Here is a 20,822-nt window from a genome sequence, read left to right as displayed (position 1 = left end):
TTTCTCTACAGGGAAGTTTTAACTACAAATTCAACTTCTTGAATAGGGCAATTTGAGTAGTTTGCATTTTTCAAGGAATAGGTCCATTTTCTCTAAGTTGTTGAATTTATGGGTGCTGGGCTGTCTGTGGTACTCCCTCAGGTTCCTTCAGTGTCTTAAGCACCGAGTATCCGGCCGGGCTTCTGCTGTACTGTCGTCTGTGGGTCACTTCTACCTTTTGTGTGGTGGTTCCTATATGCCCTTCGCAGGTTAACCATCAGCAACATGTGGCTGTGGCACCAGCGCAGGTAGTTGTGGTGTGGGTGTTTGCCAGCAGCTGTTGGATGTCTTTGGCTTCTGAGTGTGTGTGTGCCTCTGCTCTTTCAAGGAGGATCCTGGGCACACAGGTGGTTCTCCACCTCTCAGCTTGACCACAGGTCCACAGCCCAGGTGCTGGCTGCTGGTTAGAGACTGGGTTCTCATAGATTGGGTGAGAGAGCCAGTCACTGCCGATGCGTCAGCTACTGGCCAGCCATTGAGGATGGGTCTAGGACCTGACATCTTGGTGAATAACTTTCCCTGGAAACTGATCCACGCTGGTACAGATATTTGGAAATGGAGGTATCTTGTGTGGACCTATTGGAAGACAATAACCAAATGAGGGCAGTTAGCTTTTCAGCTCACTAAAGTCTGCAATCTTCCTCAGAAATAGCACCTTGCTCTCCTTGACTCAGTCATAGTGAGTCTCTGCTGGAGAGAGAAGAACCCCTGCCTCCCTGCTCTGAGCAGCAGTGTTGTGTTCTTACAAGAAGAGGGAGGGAGATGGAAAAAAAGGCCATGTGGAGATAGGAATGATGCTGCCACAAACCAAGGAAAGCTTGGGGCCATCAGAACCTGAGAAAGTCAAGGAAGGATCTCCCTAAGAGGTTTCAAGGTGGGGATGCAGCCCCTTGACTCCTTGCTTTTGGACTTCTGACCTCCAGAATTGTGAGAAAATAAGCCACCCACTTTGTGATACCTTGTTACAGTAGCCCCAGAAGCTCAGCAGGTGCCACTAGGGAGGTGGGCTATGCTGGGTGGGCTAGGCCACATCCTCCATTCACTGGCGTGGCTCGGCAGAGGCCCAAGCATGGTTGGGGTCACAGCCACTTCCTGGCTGCTGCCTGCCTGCCTCTCTTGTATAGAATTTCCCTTTTTCCCCCTAAATGGGTTATGTGGTTTCTCATGAATGCTTCTTAGTTGTTCTGTTCTCTGGTTATAGTGACTGGTCTCAGAGCCGGGACGGGACGACTTTGTGTTTGAAACAGGAGCCAGACCAGGCCCTTTGCAGCCTTTAGGGAGCTTGCCATTTTTAGAGTCGTTTCTGTCTGACTTACCTTCTCTCCTATAATCTCACGATGATCTTCAATTTTTTTTTTCTAAGGTTGTCTGTCTTTAGATTTCTAATTGTCTGATCAGACTCAGATTCAGAAAAGGCTTCCCGGCAGCACCAGGCTCTGCCACCATCACAACATGTTCTCTCCAACCTAGCACAGTGCTGCTCGTCCTGTCTCAGGGGGGCAGCTGAACACTGAGGTGGGGGTATGAGGTGCTCCTTGAGGCAATAAAGAGGACAGGAAATTTCTGGAGGAAGCAGACAGCATGGGGAACAGCTCCGCGCGGCCAGTGGGCTAGGTCTAGCACTTAGGAGTGGCTGCTTTGTTTTGTAGTATTTTAACCACATCAGTATCGAGGACTCACGGGTCTACGAGCTGACCAGCAAGGCCGGACTGTTGTCTCCCTATCAGATCCTCCACGAGTGCCTTAAAAGGTAGGGTGGGTGCCTTCCCTTCTGAGTAGGGGTGATGGGGGCTTCTCTTTTGGTACCCAGTGTCTTTATTAGCCATTTATCCTAGCTTAAGAGCTAGGAGGTTAAAGTCTGAGCCATTGCAATTGTTCCATGTGTGCACAGAAGCCCCTCGTGTCTGGTGGTCAGTCAGAGCCTGTGAGATCAGATGAGGTACACAGAAAATGTCCTCCCCTCTTCAGCTGAGAAGCAGTTTGGGGAGAGGGTTGGCACTGTCTTCAAAGGGCCTTTCAAAGACTTTCCTGAAGCTGCCATTTCCTCCTCCTCCTCAGCCAATGTCATCTGTTGTCTATACTTTTTCTTAAAGAAACCATGGAATGGGTGACACATCCATCAAGTTTGAAGTGGTTCCTGGTAAAAACCAGAAGAGTGAATATGTCATGGCGTGCGGCAAACACACAGTGCGCGGCTGGTGTAAGGACTGCCTCCTTCACTTCCTGCCACCCCACCACAATTTCCAATGACTGCTGGGGAGATGGCACCCTGCCGTGTGGCCTCTCTGGGAGCCTGAGCCTCTGTGGCTTGGTCTTGGGCCACTGCTCTGGCGTCACCCGAGCTCCTGCCTTGTGTGCTGACTGCCTGCGATGGTGTCCACTAGCATCTCCTCCTGACCTCTGAAGGCCAGTCAGCCTAAGGCAGGACTGTGGTAGTCCTGCCTGCACCATCCCCATCCTCCTAGTCTGGGCTTGGGCTGGTATTTGGGTTAGACCGTGTTCCCTTCCTGCCACCCGTGCCCCCATCCAACCCATGGTCCCTGTGGCCAGAGGAGGGGTGTCCCGGAATGGCAGCAGAGTTGCTGCCCTGCCACACTCTGTGTCGTCCTTCCCCCTCTTGTTGAACATGCCCTCAGCTTGGGGGGTGGGAGGACAGCAGGTATGTTCCTGTTTAGGAAAGGTGGCCATGTTGACAGCTGTATGTTAGGGACTCCCTTTCCACATTTCATCTTCCTTCCTCACAGGTAAGAATAAGAGAGTTGGAAAACAGTTAGCCTCTCAGAAAATCCTTCAGCTGCTGCACCCACATGTCAAAAACTGGGGGTCTTTGCTGCGCATGTATGGCCGTGAAAGCAGCAAGATGGTCAAACAGGTAATGGGGCCCCTCCCCTGGGCCTAGGGCAGCCTCTGTTTCTCATCCTCCTCCCACCCCGGAGCACCTGTCTGGGGTCCCACTGTCACAGGGACAAAGTTGGGCAGCTGTGCTCTTGTTCAGCACCACCTCTTAGGCACTGCTGGGCCTTCATTGTGACCTCTGGGAGGTGGCAGGTCGTTGGTGCTGTTTCTTCCTCCCTGAGAAGCCTGGGCCTGGCACTGGCTGTGTGGGGATGGCCCATTCTGCAAGAGGTGTAGGTGGTGAGTGATGCCAGCCCCAGTGGAGAGGAAGCTTCTGAGCTGAGCCCTGCTGTTGTGCCCTCACGGGGCTGGGAGCCCTGGGTTTAATTTGAGGACCCCTAGGAGCTTGAGGGAGAGTAAGAGATGCAGGGCAGCTTTTCTTGGCTATGAATACTGGTTTACCTTTGCTAAACTGTACAGGTCATGTTTGGTATCTGCTGTTTTGCCGAGGTCGTGAGATTTAAACCAATACCCTTAGGTTTGTGTGCTTTGTGGGGTGGAGGGAAGTACTGTGAGGCATTTATGTTTTTGTTTTGTTTTGTTTTTTAAGATTTTATTTATTTATTCATGAGAGACACAGAGGGAGAGAGAGAGGCAGAGAGACAGGCAGAGGGAGAAGTGGGCTCCATGCAGGGAGCCTGATGTGGGACTCAATCCTGGTTCTCCAGGATTGCATCCTGGGCCGAAGGTAGGCACCAAACTGCTGAGCCACCTGGGGATCCTGTGCGTTTATGGTTTTTAATTTTTCCCCTGGTTTCCAGAAACAGTCTGAATTATTGGCACCCCAGTAGGAGTAGGGGTGGTCATTGTGGCATCCCTGAAGAGGCCCTTGTTTTGGACTTGACAAGAGAGGGTGAAGGAGGGGACACTGGGCCCTTAGGGTGTGCTTCAAGGAACTTCAAGATAGGTGTTACTGAGAAAACTTGGATGCAGTGCAGATGAGGTTGACTTCCGCCTCTATGTGCCTTACTTTTGTGCAGCATCTTGCTTGGGCTAAGATTGAGAGAGAAAGCCTGCTTTCTCTTTCTCATTCTCTCCCCATGAATGGAAACCTTCCCTCGGTTGTAGGGCTAGGGTCCAGTCTAGGCACAGCCCCAGCATGCATCTTTTGGAAGGCAGGTGGTGTCTGACACTCCAAGGCATGGCAGGCGTCCTTAGAGATGGCTTCTTACCCGAGGAAGGGACAGCTTGGTCCTGCGCTGGAAGCCATAGGGCATGCAGACACGTAGAGAGCATGTGTCTAGGTTGATGGGCTTCCAGCTGGGCCCCAGTGCCAGGGTGTGTCCCATCTGGCAGTGTGCCGTTCTGCTGGCTGAGGCTGTGCTGTGGTCATTACATCCTGAGTGCCCAGTGCCGATGGCAGGAGTGGAGGCAGGTGGGTGCCAGGGTACTTGCCTTATGAAGCGGGGAGGCCGTGGCTGCTGCTTCCTGCTGAGGGGGAGGCAAAAGTGAGGATGGCATGCTCAGAAGGTGAGCTGGGCAGCCATGGACTGGTCTATGTTCTCTGAGGTGCGTCAGCCTGCTGGCCACAATGTGTTGATGAGGCCTGCCCTGGGCACTCCTGAGAGTGAGGCACTGTGCTCCCCCAGGAGACCTCGGACAAAAGTGTGATTGAGCTGCAGCAGTACGCCAAGAAGAACAAGCCAAACCTGCACATCCTGAGCAAACTGCAGGAGGAGATGAAGAGGCTGGCCGAGGAGAGGGTGAGCATGCAGGCTTGGCCGGCACCACAGGCCACGGCTCCTCCATGCCCTCATCACCTTGCCCTCAGTGGAGGGGGGGCCATTGAGTTAAAGGCCAAAGGGGAAAAGTGGGGGCGGGGGCAGGTGCGGGGGGAATCAGCCTCCAGGAACCCATTCCTGGCTCCTCAATACCTTGGTAGTGCTCCTCTTTCCCAGTGAGTCCTCAGCACTTCAGAGTAGATTTCCTTTTTCTTGGATTTCAGCATTCATGACACTTGAATCCAATTGCTTCATCTTTTAGTAATTATTATAGAGCTATCTGCCTGCGGTTGTGAAAGGCCCAGGCTTCTGGCCATTTCCACTCAGTATCAGCTATATGAAGGCAGAGATAGTACACCCACCAGGCCTCCCTTATTCAGGGTCCTGTGGGCAACAGATTGCCATCCTGGACCTCTTCCTTGGGTTCTTGGCATTTCTGGGAGGAAGGAGCATGTTTCACAGAACAGTTGAACCCGGGTAAGGCTCCGTCCTGGTGAAGCTTCCTAACGCCACCAGTCTGAGTGGTTGGAGGCTAGGATCTCTTTAAGCTGTAGGATTTGCCAGGGCCTGTGTAAAACCCTGAGAAAGGGGTATCTGCTGTCTGTTTGGTCTGTCTGGCCCAGAAGATGCCACACTCTTGCCCTCGAGTTGGAGTGGGGAGAGACCCACCCATGTGGCTTGTTCCCAGTGGCTGTAACTTCCTTGGCCTTTTACTTTTGGGTGTGTGTTCTAATTCCCAGGGAAGCAGTCCTCTGAGACGTCATCCAGGGAGACCCAGCCAGCCCCCCCATCCAGCCCACTCCTCAGGCCTCCCCTCCCTCCACCTGGCACTGCAGAGCCGTGGTGCCCTCCTGCTTCAGAGGCTACCTGGCACCAGTGCGCTGAACTCCCTGTCCCCCACCGACACACCTCTACCCCTTGTCTCCGGAGCCTCTTGCCTGAGATTGGGCTGGGTCACGTGTTCCACATTGTTGGCATCCCTGATCTTTGTTGTTCTTCCAGGAGGAAACCCGGAAGAAGCCCAAGATGTCTATAGTGGCATCTGCGCAGCCTGGCGGCGAACCCCTGTGCACTGTGGATGTGTGAGGGAGGCGGCAGGGCCAGGCGCGGGAACTGGCAGCTCTGCCGCCAGGGACACCACGCGCCGCTCACTCTGCAGCCTCAGGCCTCTGATCGGAGTTCCCCCCCTGCGGCCAGGCATCCGAGGCCCAGGCCAGAGGGGTGGGGCTCTGTGCGCGGGGACAGCAGGGCCATGCAGCTCTTCTTTGGGGGCTGCCCACAGGTCTGAGTGGACGTGTTCAAGGACGGACTCCGCTTGCCCACACAGGTGGAAGCCAGGAGCTTGGCATGGCTGTGGATGACCTCTGCCTCTGTGGACTTGCTGCAGACTGGTTTATGAAGGTTTCCATGAGTGTCAGTATGTTACCTGCACAGACAAGAAGCGACAGACTGAGAAGGCAGTGGCTGAGCCCTGTGGCGCCCACCTGTGCCCAGGGCCCCCTCCGGCCACCGCAGCGGTCTGGCATCCCCTCCCCTTCCCTACCTCCTGTGTTTTCCATTTTTCTCTGAAAAGGTTATAACAGGAAGGAGTAATTTAGACCTTTTTGGCTTAAAATAAACACAATTTTAGAATCAATTATTTTTCAGAGACTAGGCGAGCCCTCAAGGTGATTCTTTTCCATCCTTGAAACATGCTGCCAGTGTATGAAGTCTGCAGGTCCCCGCCTGGCTGCCGGCCCTGGCCCTGGGCTGGCATGTGGTCCATTTTTTCTGAGTAAGTCTTAATGTCCTAAAAACACGTCTTCTTAGACACGGAGGCCCCTCACCCTCACTGGCCTCTGGCAACTTTTTACTCAAGATTTTTGCACAGTCAAGTCCATCTGTCCACCCATCAATTTTTAAAGCTTTTATGATATTTTAGCATTTGAGAAGAAACTTTTACAGTGAGAGTAGAAGGTAGATTTGGAATCACGTAGCAGATATAAAAAGTTAAGCATTTTAGCACGAGGATTTTAGAAGAAACAAGGACCCTCCGTGCAATCCATCCGTGATCACAAAGTGGCGCTCCTCTCCAGAGCTGGCACAAGCACACGGAGGGCAGCGGGCTTCCCTGTGATGATGGCTTCGCTGGATTTCAAGGGCAGCTGCCCTGTGCAGCCAGGCCTCATGGCCACCTGGTCTGACCAGCAGGCTGTGCTCTCCCAGTGGCTCCTGTGGACAGGTGTTGGGTAGGTGTGTCCCTGCCTTGGGGCCCCGGGTTGTCTGCACGTGCAAGGTAGTTACGGTAGCTATCCCCTCCCTGTCTGGAGGGCCTGTTCAGGGTGCCGTGCACTCCTGGTGCACAGTGGGCTGCAGGGTCCCATCCCACGGGTGTGCCTGTTGTCCATCACGTCCCCCATGGTTGGTGTTGATGGCATTTGTTTTCAGGCAGACAGACCGTCAGTCTTGTGTGCCACCCACAGTGTATCCCTCCCTTACCACCGATGTGACTGAGGTTGGCTTCTGTGTTGACCTTTATAAAACCCTCAAATCAAGTTGCTGTAATTAGACACTTGCTTCTGTCTTGCCTCCTGTCTGCAGCTGTGAATAATCATTTGACTGTGACCGTTTGCCCTCACAACAGCCAGATGCGCCATCGTGAACCAAAGCTTCGTGCACACGTGTTAGCTAGAGGCAGCGAGCCCTGCTGCAGCCTTCCTCTGTCCTTCCTTTGTACCCCCCCACCCGTGTGGGTACGAGTGTTGTGTGCACACAGCCATGCCGTGGGGGCAGAGGGCAGGGAGAGCCTGTGCTAATGCCACCCACCTCGCCACTGGCCATCGTGCACCTTCCAGGTGGTGGCTAAACTATGGCTGTAAGGGTGAGCCTTGATTGTCTGCATAAAGCAAAACTGTCCCAAAAGGGAATGACTGCTGTTTCTTTCTCATAACCATGCGAGGCTCTGGGGCTTCTGGATCCTCTGCTGGCCAGAACTACCCCCTCCGGTCTGCCCTGCAGAGCTGAGGCATTTGCCTGGACAGTGCTCCTGCAGCAGCTGGGCAGTGTCTGTCCTGTTCCCCCTGGCCCAGCTCCAGTGGCTTCCCTCAGGGGGTGTAGGAAACTTCGACAGACCATGGGGCCCTACCCCTGCCATTGCTCCAGCCCACCTGTACAGCTGGCCCTGGGCCATGAGATCCACATCTCTGCCTCCCTGTTGCTGTGGGCACACTGCTGTGACCTGCAGCTGTGCCAGAGGCTGGTAGTGGGCTAGTGGGAGCTGGGGGCCCAGACTTGGGCTGCTCCAGGTGCTTTGAGAGCCTTGTCCCCGACACCTGCAGTGGGGGGCAGGAGGGAACCCACATGCTGGAACTCTGAAGCTCTCATCACAATAACAGCAACGGTTCAGCAATTGTTTATTCTCGCTCTGTACCCCAGTTAACCCAAAAGGAACCTGGGGGTGGTTGGAGGGAACAGGCTCCAGGTGGACCCTGAGTGGGTCAGCCAGGTTTTATGTTCTCTTGGTGCTGCCCGAGTGTCCTGAGGCAAGGCAAGGACTTGAAGAACCCCTTGGCTCCCACTCCAGTGATACAGAGGGCCCCATTCTGAAAGGGTTTCTAGTCAGGGACCTAGCAAGAGGCAGCAGCCCTGCTTTCCTCCTGCACAGTGTCCTCTGGGGGCCCAGGTGGGGGCTGGGCTGGAGAGTCCTGGAGTGCCAGGGCACCCGTGCCATTGGGGTGTTCCACCCTCTCAAACAGGATGAGCATCTCACAATGCGGGGTCTGCGGGAACAGGTCCACAGCCACAGCCTTGACTGGCCGGAAGGGAACACCCTTCACCCGGTTAGATGGGGCCCTGCAAAGGCTGTGGTGAGAGAGGAGGGTCAAGGTCAGCCACATGGATCCAGCAGGTCCCAGGGCCACCCCAGGCACCCCCACCTCACACTCACTCCACAAAGTTGCCCATGGCCGCTCGGGGATTGCAAGAGACATACAGGAGCCGCTTGAGGTTCTCAGCTCTTCGGACGGCCAGGATCACTTTAGAATCTGAGGAAGTCCAAACGGGATGGGCCTCAGGCCCAAGGCTGCGTGGCCTGGTGTGCCACCCTCTGGCATCCCTGCCCCCCTCTTCCCCATAAGGCTCCGATGGAGGCCACTTACGCAGGCCAGCACGGGGCGGGTCCAGGATGGCAACGAGCTGCTGGGAGGCCAGTCTGCTCACCAAAGCGGGCACCAGGTCCTCAGCTCTCCCACAGTGGAACTCCACGTTGCTCAACTCTGTACAGGACACCATAGTCCTGTCACAGGGGACCCAGGATGCCTTACCCCCACAAGGCCTGCCTGGCCACAGGTGCATTTTACGAAAAGCCGCCTGACTAAGGAACCTGTTCATCCTTGCTCAGCTCTGGTGTCCTGGACACACAGTGGGTGCCCTCCTGCACCCTCTGCCCTCACCCCACCACGGGCCCTAAGAACCACCCGGCGAGTCCCAGGTCCCAGGCAGGAGCATCTGCTGCCCGCCCACTGTGTGGAGGGCTGGCTTTCACCATTATCTCGGGCGTTCACCCGGGCATCTTCCACGGCTTCCTGGCACAGCTCGATCCCCACAACTCTCTTCACCCTCTGAAACCAAGATAGGACATACTTGTGGCACCCTGCCCCATCCCACAGGCTTTTAAGACCGTGGTACAACAGGAGACATTGGGAGTGACAAAGGATCTGGAAGGGCTGGAGATCACTGGGGATCACAGGGCAGGTGACAACATGGGTGGGGTGGGGCAGGGAGCACTCACGGGGGCCAGTGCCAGGCCGATGGTGCCAGTGCCGCAACACACGTCCAGCACCGTGCTCCCTGTGTCCAGCTGGGCCCAGTCCTGGATGACCGTGTAGAGCACCTCGGCCGCCAGGGTGTTTACCTGCAGGGCGGACAAGCAGTGTCGAGGAGGGCAGGGCAGCCTCCCCACCCAGGCAGCATGCCCTCCTGTACAGCCCCCGGCTCCCATCTCTGGCCCACTCGCCCTCTTCCCAGGGGTCCCGATCCCTCCCGCACATCTAGCTGTTTGACTGCCCGAGGCCCAGTCCTTGGACTGACCTTCAATCCCATCATGCTGGCAACCTCACCTAGTCTCCTGGCTTTAAAAGCAACTTGATGCTGATACCCTATCCCTTACCTCTTTTGTGGGTGCCAGAGCCCTAGCATCATCCCAACTCCTTTCTATACCCCACATAGGTCCCTCCAAGAGGGTTGTCAACCTAACAGCAAATAACTGTTTTCCTACCTTATGATCCTTGTGGCTCCCGTGTCTTGACATTCTCCCCAGGCTAACCTGCTATCACTGCCCTAACCCCCTATCCCCATTCATCACTGACATCCTGACATCGTGTGAGGCCTTCATGTGTCACGATCCCCCGAGATTTGGGGCTACCTGGAAAAAAGCATGAGGAGAGATCCGGAAGGTCAACCCCAGCAGGTCCTCATGAATGCACCGGTCTCCAGCCACGTGCTCCAGGGGCAGGCCCTCCTGGCTGGGCGTCTTTCTGTTGGGTGGCAGAGTAAGTCCGTCAGTGTTACCACCCCTTGCAGGGACCCGCCCCACCCCTACCCAGGCTCCTCACCGCTGTCCCTCCTCTACAAAGTAGAGGCAGGTCACCCCAGTGGCCTTGCCTGGCCCCGCCATGAAGTGCTGCGCCAAGGAGGCCTTCAGCCCGGCCAGTTCCTCAGGGCCCAGTTTCTGGGTAAGCACCAGAAAATGCCCTGTAAGGCTGTGTCACAGCTCACTGTGGCCCAGACAACCTCCCCCAGCAGGGCTACCTCTCCTGAGACCTGGGGGTGGAAGTAGACAATGGCCATGGCTTGGCCACGGCGGCTGGTGCGCACAGTCAGCTGCTTCCAGTGGCCTGAGTACGTCTCTGGGTTGTATGCGGAGTACGGAGTGGACCTGTGGGAGCCATGAGTGGCCCTGAGTCCCTCAGCATCGGCCAACCAGGACTGAGTGAGCGCCTCCCCACTCTCCCAGCCGTTACCGCCAGATCACAATCCCAAGACCCCCCAGGCAGATCCTCTGCTCCCACCTCAGAACTTCTGGGCCCCCAGCCCAGCCATAAGCCCTCACCGGATGAATTCCTGGAAGGCCTTCACCACCTGCTTGGTGGCTCCAGGGATGTGCACGGTGTCAAAGGGGGCGGCCACAGCACATGTCCCACCCTTATACTTGCCAAGCCGACAGCCGACTGTGTTGTCCTCCCCGTCCACCCCGACGCCGACCAGAAACTCACACTTATTACGATACTCGGTCTGCAGGAAGGGTGGAGGGAGGCAGAGAGACACGCCTGACCTTACTCTGGCCGTCCAGCACTTGTGAGCGGCCAAAAGAGCTCATCAAGTAAGAGATGGTGGTGAGCGAGAGGCACCAGTTTCCCCACGGGGCCTGGCGGTCCAGGGGATGGGGCTGACAACAAGTAACAGTCACGTGACGAACACCAGAAAGAGACAGAAAACAGGGAAAGCTATGATAGAGGTAAGAGAGAAGAGCTCCTCTTAGAACACGAGGTGGATTTCTGGTTGCAGCAGCCGGGCCTGACCTGCTGGGGTGATGGCCTAACCCCCTCCAGTGGGCAGCAGGCCTTGTTGTGCTTGTGCCTCTGTGAGAGCAGCCAGGGCAGCAGGGCGCGGTTGGTGCTCCCAATTTCCCTGCAGGAGGAGGTGAGGCCAAGGTTGGACTCAGCCCGCTGCCCCCCGCCCCCACCACTACCCCCAGCCATTCTCCAAATGCCCAGGTGCCTGGGCTCCTCCTTTGGGACCTCACCAGCCCCCCTGATTATACACGGGGCTTCCTGGCTTACTGCCCACGAGACTGTGCAGCCGTGAGGACGTCTGCACGGCGCACGGTGGGGGCTGGACGAGCATGCAGCCGAGCAGAGCTTCGGGGCCACCGGGTGATCTGCACCCACACTCACTTGGCAAGCTTCTGTAGCACCTGCTCGCACTCCAGCCGCTTCCGCTCGAGCTGCTCAGCATAGGGCACGGTCCAAAGAGGGGTCACTACATCTGCGATGCAGGTGGCTGTGGGCTCACCCTCATCCTCGCGCCGCCTCTTCCTGGCCATGGGATCCGCCTTGGGCCTGGCGGGGCGCACGCTGAGTGGGCGGCCCTTCCAGAGAGCACCGTGCAGCACACGCAAGGCCTTGTCCCGCTCAGCGGCGCTGCGGAAGGTCACAAAGGCGCAGGGAGGCTGCCCAAAGAGTTTGGTCTTATGAGGCTGCAGGCCGAAGCGGCCCAGAAAGCGCCGGACGTCACTGAAGCTGGCGTGGCGGGGCACGTTCTGCAGCTCCAACTTGAAGATCTCCGAGGTGAACAAGTCGTCCCTGATGTAGCTGTAGAGCCCGGGCTGAGGCGCGGCCCCCGCGGCCGCCCCGGGCGCCCCTTCCTGCTCCTGCGCTTCCTCCCGGGGGGCCGGGGCCGCAGGGCTGCCCCGGGCACCGCCGCCGTCCGGGCCGCAGCCGTCCACGGGCACAGGGCGCTGTGCAGGGGCAGACGGGCCTCGGGGTGAGGACCGGCCCCAGGGCCTGGGCGCCGCCCACGAGCCCCCCGTTAAGGCACCCGGCGCCCCGGCTCGCCCCTCCCCCCGGCTCCCAACTTGCCCCCGCCCCACGTTGTCTCCTAGCGGCTTCCCGCCCGGCCTCCCATCACGATCTCCCTTCACTTTACCTCGTCGCCGAGCTCGTCACTCACCGTCCGGTCCATCCGCGTCGCGCCCGGGGCCCCCGCGAGGGCCACCTCCGCCTCCGGGCCCTGGGCCTGGCAGAAGGGAGGCAGGCGCTCCGAGGGCGGCCGCAACGCCGCGAGGCCGCTTCCCGGCTCCGCCCAGGGCGGGGGCGGGACTCGAACCCTCGCCGCTCGGGTTCGCGTCCCCGACGTGGGGTACGCCGCCCGCCCGCCAGGGGCCCGTGCCGGCCGCTCGCCTGGTTGGCCGCTCTCCCGTGAGCCAGCGCGTGCCGCCGAGGCCGCGCGTCTCTATCATCTCGACTTCCGGTGATGTCATCGCCACGCGCCAGCTCGGATCCCCTGGCCCTTAGCGAGCCCGAGGGGCGCGCGCCACCGCGGGGCGGAAGTGCGCGCGAGGGCCGCCGGGAGCGCACGTCCCCTGGCTGCCGGGCTGGCCGGGCATGCGCCGGGGGCGTTTTGGCGGGAAGCGCGGGGCGGGCAGGACAATGAGACTGTCCGCCGTGTGAGCCAATAAAGCTGCGCTGGTTTTGAATCGCGTCGCGTTTCCCGCCGCCGAGGTCAGGGGTCGGGGTTCGGGTCGCGGGGCGGAGGGAAGAGCGGGAGGGCGGGAGGCGCCGGCGCCAGACGCGGAGGGAAGGAGCTACGACCAGCCGCCGAGAGGCCGCGGAGCCAGCGACGACCGAGCCCGCCGAGCCGCCGCCGCCGCCGCCGCCGCGCCCCCATGGCGGCCGCCAAGGTGCGGCCGGGCTCGGGCGGGGACCGGGTGGGGGCCGGGAGGCCGAGGCCGCTGCCGGCGGCCACGTGGGCGGCCCGCGCCGCCGCCGCCAACCCCCGCCGGCTTGCGGGCTCCGTGCCTTGCGGAGCCTCGGCGGCGCGTGGTCGGAGCTTCGGGGAGCGCGGCCTGGGGCCCGCGGGGCCTGGGGGCGCGGGCTCGGGGGCTGCCGGGCGCCCGCGTGACCTTGGGGCGGGCCCCGCCGAGGCCGGGGCGCTCCATCGGGGCGGGGGGCGGCCCGCCGCCCAGGCTCCGTGGTCTCCGCTCGCTCTGCTGCTCGCCTGAGACCCAGGCGGGGGCCCGGCTTCCGCGGCTCGGCCCACTTGCAGGCTTCCCACCGGAACCGAGCGTCCCTCCCGCCGCCGCCTGCGCAGCACTTCATTCATTCTGTGCTCACGCCCTGAACGGCCGCAGGCCGCGGGGGCGGCGGTCTGGTTCCAGCCGGGTGGACCGGCCTGGCCGCGCGACCCGGGGGCGGCGGCTGCTCCGGGGACCGCGGGCCTCTGCCCGGGCGAGCTGGCCGACCGCGGAAGGCAGCTTTTCGTATTTGCTGTTCCGGCCCGGGACGGGTAGTAAAGCCCCCCGGGTTCTTACGGACTGCAGATCGCCAAGCCACGTGTTTTGTGAGACTTGAACCTAAAACGGGCTCTTCTGTGGCCTGTAGTTTTCTATTTGTATGATTTCTGTCGATGCATCAACTTTGGGATGTAAGATAAAACTGCCGGCAGGACGTGCATTTCACGTAAACTCTAGGAGTTGGTAGCCACTTTCACCCCCTTCTGCTAAACAAGAGCACGGGGTTTTTTTTTGGTTTTTTTTTTTCCCTTCAACCAGTAAACGTTGGTGAAAGGGTGACAGGCTCCATGAGGCTCTCTTCCACCATTGTGCCTTTTAATCTTCATCTAGTGCTGTCCTTATCCAGGTTTTACAGGTGAGGAGACAGGTGGGAAGTGATGAGGCAGTGCCTCTGGCCAGTAGGCCGCCCACCTTGAGGGGCCCCAGCCACACTGCACACACGTGCCTGATGCCTCTGCGGAGGGCGTGGAAGTTCAGCATCTTCCTGCACTCTTGAATGGGGGTGCCAGCCTTGTGTGAAAGACTGTGGGCTTAACCTCTTGCTCTGGGATGAGGCCATTCACTAGGAGGGATTGCCCACTGCGGGCACAGCTGAGCTCTGGGTGGGGGCCAGGCTCCGGAGCCAGCAGAGTCACTTCTCTGCACCTCCCTCCACAGGACACCCATGAGGACCATGACACCTCCACCGAGAATGCAGATGAGTCCAACCACGACCCCCAGTTCGAACCTATAGTTTCTCTTCCTGAGCAAGAAATTAAAACGCTGGAAGAAGATGAAGAAGAGCTTTTTAAGATGTAAGTAAGCTCACGTTGCTCCAGACCTTGGTATCTTTAGTGTAAGATTGAGTTTATGGTTTTTATGGCCATCAGGGTCTTGGCCTGGCTTGTAATTGGACTGAGACTGAGGAAAGGGCTTGGTTGGGATTGTGCAATAACTAATCCTATGTGGAAATCAAAAAGCTATTGGACGACTCTTCACTTGGTGCCCCTTCTTCTGGTGGCCAGTCCTGTGGAGAGCACAGGTGCTCCCTGGTGTCCTGTTCCTGCTGCTCTGTCCACAAAGGGGCATCGCCACAGTCCTCTGTCCTTGCCACCTTACAGGCTTGCTGCCTTTAGAGGTTTCCAACTGCACCTTTCATCTGGTTGAACAGGGAGTCTCTGCCATTGTTATCATTTCTTCTTTTGCGCTACGGACTTTGGCATCCTGAAGTTTGTGAACTCCCAAATCAGTGTTTTTATGCACAAAATGACACTTGAAATTACAAATGAAAGGAGATGGTGTTACACTTACCAAAATCATTTTCTAAAAAATCATTGTACATGTGTTTTTTGGCGCCTTCAGTAAGAAGCTACAAAGGCAGGTGTCATTTTTAAGTAGCACTGGCACCAGCCATTTGTTGAGATGTCTGTGACAAAATCAGCGCGCTGCTGAGACTGACCTGTTGCCTGTGCTCAGCATCACACGGAACGCTAGGTTCTGTTTCAAGTTAACGGAAATAGGCTGGAGTGCTTTTCCTGTCCAAGCTTACGGAGCTCCCCCACTTTTCAGATTCTATCCAAAAAGCCAGTTGAGGGTTCAAGTGCTTTCCTGACTCCTCCCTCTAAGGAAGGCAGATTGGGAAGACCAGCCTCTTCCCACTACTCTGAAAGGCCTGGGAAAGGAGAGTCACATATATCCCTTTGATCTCAAGAGAGTGGTGGGTCTGTCCCAGAAGACGCTGGATCTCCACATGTGTGCTTTGCCCAGAAATGGTGCCACAGCCAGGGACTGTTCCCTCCCAGGGGTGAGGACTGCTGCTGGTGCTGTCACACACACACTCACCCCCCGCTCTGGCCCTCCTGCCCACACTGGACTGAGAACTGCTCCTGGCAGTCCTGAACATAGGCCCTTCCTGAGGGAGGTGAGGCCAGCAGGTCAGGCCTTTACGTCTGGGCCCTTGGGCGTCAGGTGAAAGCTCTGGTGCTCTGGTGGCATCCTTTTGAGGGCAGTTATTTCCCTTAACAGAATTGAGTTTGGGAAAGAGAGCAGGGTGTTGTGCAGGAAATGGACCAGCAAGGCTGGGGTCCTAGGGGGAAGGAAATGGAGCCTGAAGTCCTAAGGGCAGGACTGTTGGGCTCACCACGGGGGCTTTGCTGCCCGGTGGGACGGGGCTTTGGCTGGGCCCAATGTGAGGTACTATTCTGGGCAGGAGGGCAGGGTGTTGGACCAGAGCTTGGTGGCCTGAGTAGAGGTCTACAGCCCCCTCTCTGTGTTGGGGGGCCAGGGAAAGAGGGCATCTCACAGCAGGGGGAAGGGCTGGCCCTGTGGACGACAGGGGTCCTCGACCTCTCTCTGTTTCAGTGCTACCCCTGTGGCCCTATGGGACACCAGGGGCTGCCCTGCAGTGTGATCACAGGCAAGCCTAGCGTACTTGGGGAGGGGGGTGTCTTTGCTGAGAAGTTGGGTCTTTCTGTTGGAAATCTCTTTTCTCTTTGATTATTCCAAGTAAAACCTGGGAATTGATTGTTGACTTGCTCTTTTGTTAGTTTTTAAACTAACAGTCCTAGAGGTACCAAGAAAGGAAAGGGTGTCTATGGTGGTGCTAGAAACAGCCATTTGTTCAATGCACAGAAAACAAGTGTTCTTTCCCAGCAAACATTTGGCTGTGTATTCCCCTCTCTGTGCACATCTAAGCCCTCTCTTAATGGCTTTTCTTGAAGGCGGGCAAAGCTATTCCGATTCGCTTCAGAGAACGATCTCCCAGAATGGAAGGAACGAGGCACTGGTGACGTCAAGCTTCTGAAGCATAAGGAGAAAGGGACCATTCGTCTCCTTATGAGGAGGGACAAGACCCTGAAGATATGCGCCAACCACTACAGTAGGTGACCTTTTCGGGGAGAGTTTTCACTCTGAGTCCCACATAAGGACGCCTTCAAGTCTTCGGGCAGGCTGCCTTCGGTGCCACACGGGAGCCTGGGGGCACACTGTGACATGGGGCACGTATTCGCATTGTGTTCAGGACTTAAAGTGGGAAATGAGGTGTTCCAACACTCTCTGAACTCAGAGCAGACCTACAGAAAAACTTAAGGCATATATGCCGTGGAGTCCAGGCAGATAGGACATGGTGGGGTGGACACAGCCCCATTGTGGGCTCGGGACCATGGAGGGTCTGCCCCAGGAATGGGTGGCGTGAGGACAGCTGTTGCTGTATTTGACATGCTCCATAGGAAGCTTTCCCACTCTTTGTTTTTAAAGTTCTTATTCATTTACTTGACAGAGCATGCTCACACAAGCAGGGGGAGAGGGAGAAGCAGCTCTCCACTGAGCAGGGAGCTTGACATCAGGCCTGGACCTGGACCCGAAGGCAGGCTTAACCGACTGAGCCACCCAGGGGCCCTTACCTTCCCACTCTTTGATGTGTTTTGTCCCTGCAGGGTGTCCTTGGAGGAGGACACAGAAGGGAAAAGGGGTGAGGGGAGGAGGTGGCTACCTTATCCTTAGGTGCCTGTGAGACGGAGCAGGTAGGGGGTGGTGACAGGTTGAGGCCTTTGGACAGGTGTGATGCATCAGCCCTGGACTCCTCATGGTGGGAGTGGGTTCCGGGAAAAGCCATAGCAGGCCTGGCCTGTGAAGAGATGACAGTAAGTTCTGGCCATATCAGTCACTTGGCTGCTGGGTTGTCCTGCAGTGCCCTGTGTCTTTGGAAGCAGTCACGTTTTGGGCTCCATTGCCATTCAGTGCCATGTCTGTGTTACTGGGGAGAATGCGTGTCTGGCAGGGCAGGGCCCCTCATATGGGCATACAGGGTGACCAGGCGGGAACCGGAGCAAAACAGCCCTTGAGGATGATGTGGAAGGATGAGCGGGTTTACAGAGACTCGAGGGATGGTAGGGAGGGGCCTTCGTGCCCTTCCCTTTTTTTTTTTTTTTAATAAATATTTTATTTGTTTGAGAGAAAGAGAGCACAAGCAGTGGAGGGGGCAGAGGGGCAGAGGGAGGGAGAAGTGGAGTCCCCGCTGAGCCTGATGTGGTGCTTGATTCCAGGACCCTGGGATCATGACCTGAGCTGCAGGCAGACGCTTAATAGCCTAAGCCACCCAGGTGCCTCTTTTATGCTGCTTGGGCCGCTTGGATGTCCTCTAATGAACCCCACCGCTCCTGCCTGTCTGCCCTGGCCCTTGACTTCCATTTCAATTTGAATTTCTCCCCAGGGGTCTTCGGACACCCTGTGCTGCTTTCAGAGCCTCGTCAGGTCACTAGGTTGTTTCCGCATTGTAGGTGGGAGTTCTGGACCCGATACATACCATAGACCCTTGATGTAGCAGGTGGGTAGTGGCAGGAGGAGGCAGTGGCACTTCTGAGCTCTCTACAGCTCAAGGGCTCTCCAGATATCTACATGGAGATGGTGTGACTTCCCGGTTAGATGGTCTGTGTGCTTGGGGCTGGGCAGGGGCACACCTGTGGGTGCGGCATTGGGGGTGCTCTTGTTCTTCACACAGTCTGTCTCCCCTTTCCTCCTTGGGGCTGTGCAAAGCCTGAGGACACTGGGGTGGCTGTGCTTATTCCAGGTCACAGCTTTGATTTCCATGATGTATGAGCATGTCGCAAGGCCCACAGTGTCCACTTCTGGGGGCCTCACCCCCCAAGGTCCCTGGACAACGTCAGAGTGGTTGCCCTGGTCCAACCCTAACCCCTCACCACCCTGCGTACAGTTTTTGTCCCCCATCTCCCATTGGGCCAGATGGTGCGACTGAGCGTGGACACAGTCACAGGATGGATGCTCCACAGGAAGGGCTAAGTGTGAGTGGCTCTGCTGGCGTTAGAGCCTTGTTCTAATGGAATTAGAGACCCTTGCTGAGGTGTTACTGTGTCAGGGAGCAGGCCACCCCGTTTCCAGATCAGGAGAGTCCTGGTTCTAAGTGAATATGAGGTGTTTGCAAAGAAACTTGTTTGAATAAGATCCATATCCCATGGGACTTTGTTTAAGCCTGGTTGGTGGACCCCAAAGCAGGACCTTGCATTGGCAACCAGGGCCTTTTGTGGTGGGGTGACCTTGAGGCAGTTGACAGGATCCTCACACGGCTCCTCTTCTCCAGTCACACCGATGATGGAACTGAAGCCGAACGCGGGCAGCGACCGTGCCTGGGTCTGGAACACCCACGCTGACTTTGCCGACGAGTGCCCCAAGCCAGAGCTGCTGGCCATCCGCTTCCTAAATGCTGAGAGTAAGCAGAAGGGCACCAGGCCCCGGGGACTATCTGACTGCGGCTGCCTGTCTGTCCGCATAGCTTTGTGGGGAGAACTGATAGCACCTGGGAGGTGTGTGGTAAGGACTGGTCCCACCTTGCTGTCTTGTGCTGCCTCGGAGGAGGGACATAAGCCCTGCAGTTGAGCCGTGCGTTGTCAAGGCCTCACCCAGGCTCTGAGGCCACGAGCAGGGTCTTTTCCCTTTTAACCTCAGGGGGCTGGGCATCCAGTCTACCTGGGGCAGGCGTCCCCTTCCCAGAGTCTGCTGGCAGCATGGGTCCAGCCTGACCTCTCCTCGGCTTAGCCGTCTTTCCAGCCCTGGATCATCAGAGGTGCACAGTGGGCCTTGTCTAGCAGCTACTCTGTCATGAGTGGAGAGTTGAGTGTTGGGCAGAGCCCTGCCCCATGGTTGTGCACGGCCATCAGAACCGTGTGTTGCTCTGCCCAAATTGTCATGGAGTCAGATGGAGGGAGACAACCCAATATAGCCACCAGTCTCAGGAGGGACTGGAGAATAGTTAACTGCTTGGTCCGGGTAAGAGTGAGCCCAGGGCTATGTCCTTAAATCAGAATTGGCTATGGGATGAGCCGTATGTGACTTTTGATGCTTCGTACCCCCCAGGACCTGTTCACTGTTTAGGGATCTTAGGAAGTCTCGCCTCTTCTTTCTGCAGATGCACAGAAATTCAAAACAAAGTTTGAAGAATGCAGGAAAGAGATAGAAGAGAGAGAAAAGAAAGGTGACATGGTGTCGTGGGTAGGGGACTTCCTTGCAGACTCACTCTGCATCCGGCTGCAGCCCCAGGCGGGTGCTTTTTCCGTCTGCCACAGAAACATCCCGGGGTGCTGTGACCACCTCGTCCTGTCAAGGGTGATACAGCCGTCTGGGAACACAGGGTGCCTCTTGGGGAGTGAGCTGGCCATCAGGGCCCCAAGCATGTGCTCCCCGGCCTGGCCTCACAGCCCCCAGGCTGGCAGCTGAGTCATGATGTCTGGCTGGCTAGAGCCTGTGGCCAGAGGGGCCTCAAGAGGTCCTCACAGTCGCCTGGTCACTTGGGGCCCAACGATGGCTGCCGTAGCAGGTGACCCGACATAACTGAGCTCCCTGACTGCCATCCCAGGCATGAGCTCTTCCTCGTTAGTGTGACCCTGGAGGCTGGCTTGGCTGGCACACTGTGAAGTGACCTGTCCTGCGGCCTCCGCCCGGGACCACAGGAGGTGGGCGGGCTGGGCTGGGCACTGCTTCTCGGTCTTCTTACTGCGTCCCCCTATGTCTTAGCAGGGTCGGGCAAAAATGATGATGCCGAGAAGGTGACTGAGAAGCTAGAAGCTCTCTCGGTGAAGGAGGAGAGCAAGGAGTCAGAAGATGCCGAGAGCAAGGCTGGAGCGGAGGAGGAGCAATAAGCCGCCTCCCCTTGTTTTCTCTTCCTTCCGTTCTTTTCCTCCTTTTTTCTTTTTTTAAATTTTGCCCTGCCCCTTCTTTTCAGTTTGTTTTTATTCTGTTTTGTTTTTACAAGGGACTTTATATAAAGAACTGAATTCCAACATTCAGGTTGTTTTTTTCTAAGTTTTTGCCCTATTGAAGAAGACTTCAGAAAATCCATTCCCCAGTCATGAAAATGTACTGTGCTCACTTTCTTTTCCATAGTGGAAACACTTATTTATAGTCATCAAAAATAGCGAATAAACGACACATTTGAAACCTGCACGGAGGGAAGGACCGTGTGTGCGCCGGCCCGTCCTGGGAGCAGTGTGGGCGCCCCCTGGCTCTGGGCCGTGGGGGCAGCAGCGCGGGTCCCACCCTCTACCACTGGCTCCTCCACCATGGGCTTGGGGGTTGGCCCCTGGGGCCGTGCTGTGTCTGAGGTGGGGCACGTGTGCTTGTGGCCAGGA

General features: G+C 57.2%; 3 protein-coding genes and 1 non-coding gene across 8 annotated transcripts in view; 3 read left to right on the top strand and 1 right to left on the bottom strand.

Annotated features, from left to right (window-relative positions):
* Positions 1-7,556, top strand: part of DGCR8 (DGCR8 microprocessor complex subunit) — a 36,605-nt gene extending 29,049 nt beyond the window's left edge. For all 3 annotated transcript variants that reach the window (XM_072803478.1, XM_072803477.1, XM_072803476.1), the window contains 5 exons: positions 1,689-1,789; positions 2,133-2,239; positions 2,784-2,911; positions 4,524-4,637; positions 5,658-7,556. In XM_072803478.1, coding sequence (XP_072659579.1) covers positions 1,689-1,789; positions 2,133-2,239; positions 2,784-2,911; positions 4,524-4,637; positions 5,658-5,741 — 534 coding nt within the window. In that variant the 3' untranslated portion in view covers positions 5,742-7,556. The remainder of the gene's footprint in view (positions 1-1,688; positions 1,790-2,132; positions 2,240-2,783; positions 2,912-4,523; positions 4,638-5,657) is intronic.
* A 474-nt stretch (positions 7,557-8,030) lies between these two features.
* Positions 8,031-12,630, bottom strand: TRMT2A (tRNA methyltransferase 2 homolog A). 2 transcript variants are annotated; one of them, XM_072803481.1, is made up of 12 exons: positions 12,339-12,630; positions 11,588-12,150; positions 11,213-11,321; positions 10,744-10,925; positions 10,455-10,569; positions 10,247-10,362; positions 10,057-10,168; positions 9,424-9,546; positions 9,178-9,253; positions 8,792-8,908; positions 8,581-8,677; positions 8,031-8,495 (listed from the first exon to the last, which is right to left on the bottom strand). In XM_072803481.1, exons 1-12 carry the CDS (start codon positions 12,372-12,374, stop codon positions 8,261-8,263), a joined length of 1,881 nt encoding a protein of 626 aa, XP_072659582.1. In that variant the 5' UTR covers positions 12,375-12,630; the 3' UTR covers positions 8,031-8,260. The 2 variants fall into 2 exon arrangements, with proteins under 2 accessions (XP_072659582.1, XP_072659581.1); XM_072803480.1 differs by having other exon boundaries at positions 12,363-12,555.
* A 270-nt stretch (positions 12,631-12,900) lies between these two features.
* Positions 12,901-20,635, top strand: RANBP1 (RAN binding protein 1). 2 transcript variants are annotated; one of them, XM_072803509.1, is made up of 6 exons: positions 12,901-13,092; positions 14,362-14,498; positions 16,404-16,561; positions 18,779-18,907; positions 19,604-19,669; positions 20,212-20,635. In XM_072803509.1, the coding sequence occupies exons 1-6, from the start codon at positions 13,078-13,080 to the stop codon at positions 20,331-20,333; spliced, it is 627 nt and encodes a 208-aa protein (XP_072659610.1). In that variant the 5' UTR covers positions 12,901-13,077; the 3' UTR covers positions 20,334-20,635. The 2 variants fall into 2 exon arrangements, with proteins under 2 accessions (XP_072659610.1, XP_072659609.1); XM_072803508.1 differs by having other exon boundaries at positions 12,932-13,092; positions 20,209-20,635.
* LOC140619874 (small nucleolar RNA SNORA77) lies at positions 19,702-19,827 on the top strand. Its single transcript, XR_012019680.1, has one exon. It is a non-coding gene; the product is annotated as a small nucleolar RNA SNORA77 (small nucleolar RNA).
* Positions 20,636-20,822: the final 187 nt, after the last annotated feature.

This window comes from Canis lupus, chromosome 27, assembly GCF_048164855.1.
Source record: "Canis lupus baileyi chromosome 27, mCanLup2.hap1, whole genome shotgun sequence".
Taxonomy (NCBI): Eukaryota; Metazoa; Chordata; class Mammalia; order Carnivora; family Canidae; genus Canis; species Canis lupus.
This window is presented reverse-complemented; position numbering and strand designations above follow the sequence as displayed.